Source organism: Mastomys coucha, unplaced genomic scaffold, assembly GCF_008632895.1.
Source record: "Mastomys coucha isolate ucsf_1 unplaced genomic scaffold, UCSF_Mcou_1 pScaffold9, whole genome shotgun sequence".
NCBI classification, from domain to species: Eukaryota; Metazoa; Chordata; class Mammalia; order Rodentia; family Muridae; genus Mastomys; species Mastomys coucha.
In genome coordinates, this window is record NW_022196915.1 from 12,494,858 (window position 1) to 12,505,058 (window position 10,201).

General features: G+C 49.8%; 1 protein-coding gene across 1 annotated transcript in view; it reads right to left on the reverse strand.

The window, feature by feature from the left end:
* Nucleotides 1-430: 430 nt before the first annotated feature.
* Nucleotides 431-10,201, reverse strand: part of Zcchc24 (zinc finger CCHC-type containing 24) — a 54,549-nt gene continuing 44,778 nt past the window's right edge. Inside the window, exons 3-4 of the mRNA XM_031361115.1 lie at nucleotides 8,742-8,906; nucleotides 431-4,255 (exon numbers count right to left, since the gene is read on the reverse strand). Of these exons, the coding sequence (XP_031216975.1) occupies nucleotides 4,142-4,255; nucleotides 8,742-8,906 (279 nt within the window). The 3' untranslated portion in view covers nucleotides 431-4,141. The remainder of the gene's footprint in view (nucleotides 4,256-8,741; nucleotides 8,907-10,201) is intronic.

Sequence of the window (10,201 nt, forward strand, 5' to 3'; positions counted from 1 at the left end):
TCTCTATTCTGGATCCTTCCATTTGTTTGCACGTGATAGCCAGGATCTCTGACCCTAATCCTGGCTCACAATCGAGTGTGTGCAGCCACACGGGAGCCTGGGGCTGCAGTCTGAGGCTGAGTTACTCCTATATATGGTTACCCAGGAGTGAGTCCCATCTGAGTTAACGTGTGACTTAATCCACTGACAATCTCACCCAGCTGGGGCCCCCCTTGGTGAGAACCCTCACTCTGGAAGGAGTGTCCACATGAGGAGGGCAAAGGGGCTAGGAGGAGGCAGGTCATTGGTAGAAACAGGACAGAGACAGTATGTCCAGCTTTGGAACTAGATGCCACCCAACTTCTTCCCACCCCTGCTTTGTCCCGCATCTGTGAAAAGGTCCAGCTTCCCCCATGTTCCCTGTAAACAAACTCACAAGCCTCCATCTTTCCAAAGTCCTTTTAATACAGCACAGAAAGGCTATATTTTCATAGGCAAGCTTTATATAGTCTCCAGGAATAAGGCACACAACGGAATGCCACCCCGAGGCCGGCCCTTTTGGGGAGGGGAGGAACTTTCTCCATGTACCCTCCAGGCGGGGCTCACGGGCTCTGTTTGTCTTTTTAGCTGAGTGCACACACATGAACAGATACAGACATGGACAGGGTCACCAGACAGGGCTGCAGGGGTTGGTGCAGGGAAGTTGGCCATAAGAGCAAAGGATGGGCCGCATTGCCACTTCCCAGAAGGCTGCAAACACCCCTTATTTCAGTATTAGTTGTTGCACTGGCTACATTGTAGTGAGGTTGGATTAGACTTTAAAGTAAATTCAAGTCCATTAGAGCTAGAGGGCAGGTGCGAGGGCTTAGTGGACAGATCCAAGATCAAAGAGCATGGGGCTTCCAGGCAGGGCTGGGACAAGGAGGAAGCCCATCTCTGCCCGCCACTGGTGTGCTTGTGCCTCCTTGGGTCTTGCTGACAAGGCCACTGGTTTCACAGACCAAAGGGTCTGTTCGTTCCATAAGTCCTCTTCCTTTGTCCATTCCCTGCCCTTCCCCTCAAAATGAATAAAACTGTAATAACAAGGTAAAAACACAAAGATGCAGGGGGAAAGATTCAATGCTACCTGTCATCTTCAGCGGAAGAGGCACAAAGGATCGCTGTTCCCTTTTTACCATGTTGTCCATTGATAACCTTCCTTAAAAAGGGTAATACTTCCAAATCACACAAAGGTATAAATACAGGGCAAGAGCATATTAAGAAGTCTAAACACTTGAATAATATACTGGCTGCTTAATACTGATATTTTCATCCAAGGAAAACAAAATTAAAAAAAAAACATAGCTTAAAAGATTGCAAAGATTTTTTTCCTCGTTAGAATTATGTACCAGCTTCATATAATAATTCTATGTAGATAATATTTCCTTCTTAATGCAGTTCAGTTGCATACTTTTTACAGACCAAAGCATAGAAAAAAATAACAAGAAAAAAGGGAAAATTTCTCACTATAAATATCTTCTTATAGCTCAACCAGACTTGCAAAATACATCTAAAAATCAGTTTGATATGGATTGCGCTTTCAAAAGCACTGACATTTAAAAGCATGCCTTTCTGTTGTTTTCAATTTCAATAGTATCAAGCCATCATATTTTTCTTTTCTTTTTTAAAAAAAGACCCTCAAATATATACAAACAAAAATCACTATGAAGAATTTGGGGGCTAGGGGGAGGCTACCAAGTTCCATGTCCAAAGAAAAACTGGTAGCCATGCAGAAATTTTAACATCTATGAATTTTTTTCCCAAAATACACACATAGCATTTTTTTTAAAAGAATTCTGTGTCAAGTATAACTCAAAATAAATACAAATTCACAAGTAGAGCTATTGAATACTTTATATGGGGTAAACACCATTCTCTCTCAACTAGATCACTAGACCTACCGACTGCAAGCGATTGTCCCTTTTGAATGTACTACAACCACATGCTTTCCTGTCCCCTGGGCTCCTAGACCCTCTGAGCATTAACTCTCCCAGCACCCACCCTTGACAGTGGTATCTTTTGCCAGCCTCAGGAAGATCACAAGTTCAGCCAAAGCATTGCAAGGCAGGACCCAGGAGGGGCTGCCTGGGGTGAGCGGGGCCTGGCTGTGCACAGACATCAGTCTAGTGACCAAATCGGTTCCTTTAAGCTGACAGCTCACCTCCTACTGGCCCTGGCTTCCTGAAGACTGCCGCTAGCTCTGTGCATCTTTGACCCAGTTAACCTATTCCCACCTTGTCCTCATTTGGGACACAGGTGCACTGTCCGTTGCTGGGAACACCTTCTTTAGAGTCCCGGTGGGATGCCAGACAGAAATAGCCCTTTCCTAGCTACAGGAAGCTTGGCATGGGGCAGCCCTAGTGCAGCAGCAAGACTGGAGAATTCTTGGTGCTGGGCACTCATGGTCTGCAGCCCAGCATGCCGCCACTCGAGGGCAGTAGGGTGGCAGCTAATAGTCTGGGCAACCACAGATAATGCCTTTGTTAAGTGCTCAGAGGGTATGTTCTCCCAAAATCTACCCTGCAGCTAGCTGCTGCAGACACACAGTCATCTCTTCCACTTACTCCCTGGACCCTTGCTTAACACTTCACATGACTCTTCAGTCGTACAAAACATTTTCACTTGAAAACAAAGGGCAACTGGGCACCATATGTAAACACTGAATTTCAGGCCTATTTCATGGTCTGATTTTTTTTTCCTCTCTCTCTCCATAGAAGCATAGTATGAGGCAAAGTCAAGCAATTCAGTCCTGGCAGCTGGTGAAAAGGAGAAAAACAAGAGAGGTGTGGCTTGTCACAGGGTAGGAGGCACACAGCTGACCCTGGCCAGGACAACAGCCATCCTGGGACCATGTGACATGCCAGGAAATCTCTCTGCCTCCTTAGGAAGTAGGAAATCTCTATCCCCAGTTTCCAAAGGAGAGGTTCTGTGGCTCATTTTAGTCTTGCCCAGTGTGGGGAGCTGAGGAGAAAGAGGAGGAAGAGGAGGAGGGATCATCTTTCGTCTTCTGGGAGGGGGGGGGAATGGAAACATCAGGCAAGGAGGGGACCTGGTATCACATCCTAAGTGGCTATCAGGACAGAGGTTGGAGAGCAGGGCACCTGGATATCTAGAGACAAATCTCCTCCACCCCCTACCCCCATGCCCAGTGAAACTCTGTGTTCCAGAGGCAGCTAGCTTTCTTCTAGAACGTCAGAGATCACTGGGACCTCTTGCTTTCTGGTGGCACTTTGTCACTTAACTAATAGGGAAACTAAGGCTGGGGATGAGATGTCCTTGACCCAAGTGGCAGAAAGCCTCTCTAGAATGCCAGGGCCCACAACCTTCACGCCAGAACAGCCTTGTGGCTTTTGTAAGGTGGCATCCCGGACATGGAGGCTAAAGGTATAGAGAGAGCGCAGCTGACAGAACCCAAGCCTACAGGACAGTCTGGAGAAGGTCATGGGAAGTGGTGATGCCTGATGTCCCTAGGATGTCTTGGCACACTGGTTACTGTTCAATCTCCCCTTTGCCTCACCTTCTGCCTGCCTCTGCCTCATTGGCAGAGGGAGGCTGCATTTAGCTACCAGGTACAATGCAGTGATGTCGGGGCTGGTCAGATTAGGGACTCAGTGTAGGCAGGGACAGAGGGCCACTCCTCAGTAGCTGCTAGAACAAGTGACTGCCCATGGTGGCTACAGATTAGGAATGACAGGGGACTTCCTAGAGTGGTTTTTCATACAAGGCAAGCTGCAAGGTGCTGGGTGGGATAGGTCCTGGATGGTCTTGGAGGGAGAACGTCCCACAGGCCTCAGGATTCACAGTTCACTTAGTGTACTTGTGGCAGATGGAAGGTCACTCAGCCCCAAAGACACTCAGGAAGAGACCCTGCAAGAACACTAAGACCTCTGCTGGCCTCTGTCCTTCTACAGAGCCCAGGCCTATGGTGAAGAGTCCCTGAGCCTCCTGTCTCTGCACCCTGTTGGGAGTATGTCAGCTATTCTGTCAGCGTGTGAGACAAGGACACAAGCCTCCTCTGCTTAAGCCCACAGGCCTGTGACGTCTCCTCAAGTACGGCAACATTCAGCCCTTTGGGCAACATGGGGAGGTGGCAGCTGAGGGGGTGCTACAGTGGTGACCAAGGTCACTGCACACGACGACAGTAGTAGCCCAGGACCTTGCACTTTTCGCAGAGGTGTTGAGGGTGCTCCTTGCTCTGGTCAGACACATCCAGGCCGTCAGGCTTCTCCAGAGGTCTCTGCAGAGAAGGAGAGAGGAAGGGGCCGAGGGGAGCGGGGAGAGAATCTGCAGTTACAGAGAGAGCTCAGCCAATGCTCTGGCATCCCACCTTTTGCCTGTTTGCCGACATTTGTGTCCCAGAGGCTTAGATGAAATTCCTGGGCTGGCTAGAGCCAAGGCAGGGGTCTTAGACCCAGAACCAATGGCAGATATGTAGCTAGATCCATAGAGAGGTCTGGGGGCAACTGCCCCCCTGAATGAAGATCAGAAATCTCCCAAATCTAGCCCAGAATAAATTCAGGACAGGAGCCCAAAGGCATCTGCCAGAGGAAGAAGCTGAGTCTCAATCTAGGGAAACCCCAACTCACATCTGTCCCCTTCAATCCCCTAGCCTTGGGAGTCACTTATCCTGGACACAGCTACGTTTCCGCCCCAGAGACAACAGGGCTCTTAGTTCCACAAAGCCAATCTGGAGTTTGGGGTCAACCCGTCAGCTCCCAGCCTAGTGCCTGCCCATTTATCTATCGAGTGACTACATGAACTCGTTGTTTTCTAACAAAGAAACTGAAGCCCAAGGAAAGGAGGTGACTTACTAGGCCTACTGTGGCACTTAAGCATGATCCTCATCTGTAAAGTATATTGTCACACCGCTCATTTGCAAAGTTTGGAGAAATCCCAAGGGTTATTGGTAACCTGGGCAGCATTAGGCATACACAAGTACCCCTCTAAAAAAAATTACATGTGCTAAGTGTGTGTTCAAGTGTGTGCATGTGTTGTTGCCTCAGCATGAGTGTGGACGTCAGAGGACAACTTGGAGGAGTCACTTCTCTTCTGCTGTGTGGATCCTCGGGATTGAACTCAGATCATCAAGACTGGTGGCAAGGCCCTTCCCCTTAAGGCACCTCACGGCCCCTCAATCTTTTTTGTACTTCGGATGGCTTGGGATTCTTGGCCTCCTCTCCCTCCCTGACCTATCCATAATAAATAGCCAGCCAAAGACCTGCAAACATTGCAGAGATCATGAGGAATGGTTCTGTAGTGGATAGTCAGCCACAAAGACTCTATTCTCCCTCCAAGACCAGAATGACACCATGGCGACAGAAGGGCCCTCTACTCAGATTTGGAGATCTCAGAGGAAGCTGGTCAGAGCCAGCTGGGAGGCATCTGCCAAGAAGAGGGGAGCAGAAACTATAGGCTGGCATGGGGTTGGAGCAAAGACCCTTGGATACCGGTGACATGCCCAGGATGGCCAGGGACTCAAGAGTAGCAGGCTGCTTTTCTGCCTGGACCAGGCCTTGGCCCAAGCTGGCATTCAGAGCAGTTAGGCAAATGGTTCTAAAAGGTGAAGGTTTAGGAGGCAAGCAACCAGATTTCTACCTCTTAGCTGCCCTTGAAGGGGGTATCCCGCAACTCAGCCCTTTTAAGCTTTAGCTACAGAGGAAAGGCCTGGAAAAAGGAGAGCCTGGGCTTGGAACTGGCGACCTTCCAGAGGATTGGCCTCACCCCTCCCATTCTATCTCAGCAGGGGAGAGGAGAAAGAGCTTGACTTTCTGGCAGACCAGGTCCAGAGGGCAGCTCAGCCTCCATACACTGGCCACCTGAGCCTATGAGACACTATCTCATCCCCTGCTGTAAAGTGTGTGGCTGGCTCCTTTTCAGGGACTTGTTCTCAGCAAACCCAGTAAAGACAGAGACTAGATGGAGGAATGCTCCTTCTAGGTCCTGCTGCTGTTTAGTCTTAATATTAATGGGAGGGGGGCTGGGACACAGGATCACTTAGAGTAGGAGGTGGCTAACCCACCTCCTGTGCTCCAGGTGTCCTAGAAACAGAGCATCACTAATCTCCTCTCTGTATGGGTTTGCATGCCCCTAGGGTTGGGTCATTGTGTGTTCTATATGAAGAGCTCCATCTTGAGCAGGAATCTGGGTCCCCATGCTTTCATCTTGGATGTTCCCAGCACCTAGGGCCTCCTGTGCTCTCTGCTCAGCTCCCAAAGGATGGCGACTAGTGGAGCACTGACATGTTATTACCTACTCCAGGCCAAACCCAAGCTGTCTAGTCAACTTCCACTGCTCCCCTCAGCTTTTCCCAGGCCCTCCATGAACCAGCTTTCTAGTAGGGGATAGAAAGACAGGAGTGGATTAGCTTACACTGCCTCGGCTCCTCCGTTTGTGTGGCCAGGCACTGCCAATGAAACTCAGGCTGCTTCAAGGGGACAGCTTCCATGGGAGTGGTGTTTTGCCACAGATGAGGAAACCATAAGCCATTTAAAAGTTTTGCCTGGAGTCCTCCAGAGAGGAAATGGTGAACCTCAAGTCCCATCCCATACTCCCATACAGGGATGCTGCCTGTCCTCCTGGGGCTTAGGGCTAGCTCTAAATCTCATGTATTTTCCTACCCTGTTCCAGGTCCCTGACTTTCTGTCCTGAGGACTTTCTGTCCTCCTCTGAGGCTGTTTCCACCCTTGTGGTCCTGAGAACTCACTTGCACTGCTCTGCCCACCCTGCCAGGCATTGCTGTCCTGGTTGTCATCCCAGGGGATGACAGAGATCCAGAGCTCCTACGGGTAAGGGAGAGCCGAGAGGCTTACAGAGTATTCTGGAAAACTGCTCTGCCCCCATCTCTGCAGTGTGTCCACAGCTCATAGTATCACACGTCAGTCAGACAGCTTTGAATACTACCTCTGCCACCCATTGGCTGTTCGCTGCTACCTCAGCTTGCCTTTCTGCAGCCTGAGCTAGCGGGTCAGTAACAGATGTCATCTAGGCTTAGTGTGTGTGTGTGTGTGTGTGTGTGTGTGTGTGTGTGTGTGTGTGCGCGCGCGCGCGCACATGTGTGGCAGACATCCATACCTGCATTTGTATATGTGTGTGTCTGTGTGTTCTCTGTGTGCACCTAAGTGTGTGCAAGTATATGTTGTACATGCATGCACATGTGCGTTGTTTGTTGTGTGTGTATGGTATGTGTGTATATGTATATGTTATATGTGATCATGCATATGTGTATGTTGTATGTGTACATGAATGTGCGTGTGCGTGTGTGTGTATACTAGAGAATAAATGACTATCTTAAAGATTCTATAACTACAGAGCTCCACAAAGACTTCATAATGTCTGTGTGGACAGTCAGCAAATCATTTAGCATCTCTTTGCATGATTTTTCTCCTTCATAAGACGGACCTAATAGAAATCCTGTTTCGTGAGGTTGTTGTTCAGAGAGTGGCTGGAAGAGTACCTGGCTCATGGGGAACTGTCCATATGCTAGTATTAATATTGAATATTATCAGTAATGTTTTGAAAGGGCAGGACCATCAGCTGAATCCTTGGGAAATACTCTTGGCCTACACTCGCCAACCCAAGCCTGAGGTTCCTTTAAACTGTTTTTCTCCTGGGCCTTGGTCAATATGGATTCTAGCCAGCTGCTAAGACTGTGCTCAGCCTGCAGCCTCAAGTTGCCAGTGGAGAGCTTGGGGGAGCTGTCAGGATGACTCCCCTCTGTGGAAGGAAACACCCAGCAGCTGGGACTGATCTGTGAGCTGCTGCCCTGCCCCCCAGCCCCCAGCAGGGAGGCAAAGCCCATTAGTGTTTTCTTCTCTTCTGGGATGGGAGGTTGGGGGGGGGACTGGGTTGTCTCGGGGAGACACAGTTGGAGCCTGACAGGAAACAGATGTAGTGGGGGCAGGGCTTCTCAGAGGAGTGAGGTGGCCCAGGTCAGCCCTGGGGGAGGGGGCAAGAGGACAGGCTCCACTGCCTCACAAGGAGAGCAAGGGGGAGGGAGGTAGGAACCCAGCACTTGGCTGGTGTGTGCATTGCGGGGTGGGATGCTTCAAAACCCACTGCCTTTGTGTACCTCAATCTTCCCAAAGCACACAGTAGATGCTCAACAAATACTGGTTGGATGATAGTGAGTGGGAAGCATGGAGCTTCGAGCTCTTGAAATATTCTTCTAGACTGGGCTCTTCTGTGTAGAACCAGGCTGGCAGGTCAGCAGGCTTACATGTAGGCTATGCTGGTAGGCTATGGAGAGGAGGAAGGCAGGGGAAGCCATCAAGGACCAAGGGATATCTTGGCAAGATGGAAGGGACCCCGTAAGTAGCCTGTCCTGCCAGACACTCACCCACACAGGAAAGCTGCCAAGTGTCTAGTTCCTCTGGCTCTGAGTGTGTGAACTGGTCCTGCCTTTCTGTCTAGTATAAGACAGTCTGTGAGTCCCCAAGACCTGCAGCCCAGATCCTTGGAGCCCAGACACTGGAAGACTTGTAGAAACTGAGCTGTCCTAATTCCCTGTCCCAGTCATCCACCATGGTCTATCCTTTCTGCCTACCTCACCCACACACCTCAGCTTCAGGTTCCATAGTATGGAGCCAGTTAAGCCTCAGTAGGGGAAAAAAATCACCTTCCAGGGAGCCTAAAAGAATGCCCTGCGACTCCTCCCACTCCCACCCACTGCAGGCGGCTCAGTCCCACAGTTAGCTCCGCCCCCACCCCAGGCCCCGCCCACCCACCTGCTTGTGCGGGTACACGTTGATGTGGCACTTGATGCACTCCTGCCCCATGTTTGCCCAGGAGTTCCCGCTCATCCATTTTCTCTTGCATTTGGGGCACTTGTACTCGCCAAAGCAGCGCTTCTTGCCTTGGTAGGGAGTCAGACCCTCGCCTTTAGGGCGTGCCTGGAGAGACAGGAAGTAAATACAGGAAAATGAGGTCTCAGCCTTCAGCTCTTGTAGCCTACATCCCGTCCCCATACTTGCTTTATGGTGTGCTGGGAATCAAACCCAGGACCTCGTGCATGCTAGACAAGCCCTCTACCCACTGAGCTACATCTCCAACCCAATTAAGCTTGGTGTTTCTCTCAGGTCGGCACATGTAGCTACCGTATTCTCCTTCACGGCTGCACGGTAGCAGAATTCATGAAAGCACAGTGTGTGTTACTATGAGTGCTTGGTGCACGTGCCAGCATACATGCCTATGAGTGGATTTGTAGAAACTAATTCAGGGAAACTCCTGAGGCAAAGGCTATGGGAGACATTTTTAGTGATAAGACCTATTTGCCGCCGCCTCCACTCCCACAATGCTTCACCAGCTCCGTGTTCCACATCCTCGGGATCAGAGTTTTAGCTGATGCTCCCGTTTGTTTGCAGCTGCACTGTTCACATGTATTCAGCTGGTCAGAGAGTCCCAGAAATAAGCAACTCATAAGCTTTAAACTGTGCACAGTTCTGAGGAACAAGATGAGAGCTCTCTCCACGTTCCTGGGGCATCAGTGGTCTCATTGCCCCGTGTGTCCATGGTACATATGCTACCCGCTACCTGCCACTTAGTTCTTCAGTGACTGCCTGATACCAATGAATGGTAGCATCTACAGTGCTTATGTTCAAGCAGCTCTCGTTTTACATAGGGGTTGACCTAGAGCACAGGAGCAAGGTAGCAGACAACCCATATGCCAAGGAGATGTTGTAAAGTGCTTCCGTTACCTGGAAAGGGGAGATCTACCTATATCATAAAGGGGGGAAAAGTCTGAGGTTGCTAAAAAACGTGTGGTGAGAACCAAGCCTCTGCTGGGAAATCTATGAGCGATTCATGCTACTTTTGATCTTGTCATTGCATCCCCTGGTTCCAGCCCCTGAGCAGGCATCCTGAATGCACATCTCTCCATGAAGGGAGACCATAGTATCACTAATCTAAAAGGTATGAGATCTTCTCAGAGGGAGTTTGACACACATCTTTCATAATGAGCAAGAGGCATCTTTGTATGTGTTTTAGAATGGTTTGCTAGTGTACTCACATGCATAAAATAAGTAAATGACTTAAAGACAAAAGAATGGCTTCCTCATATTCCTCAGTGTACTTTTCTGTGCAGGTTTAAAAATATTTTCTGGAGCCGGGCAGTCGTGCAGCACGTTGGGCGCCAACTGCCACGGACCGGGGTTTCTCGCGGGGTCCCTGTTCCGCGGGACAAGGGATT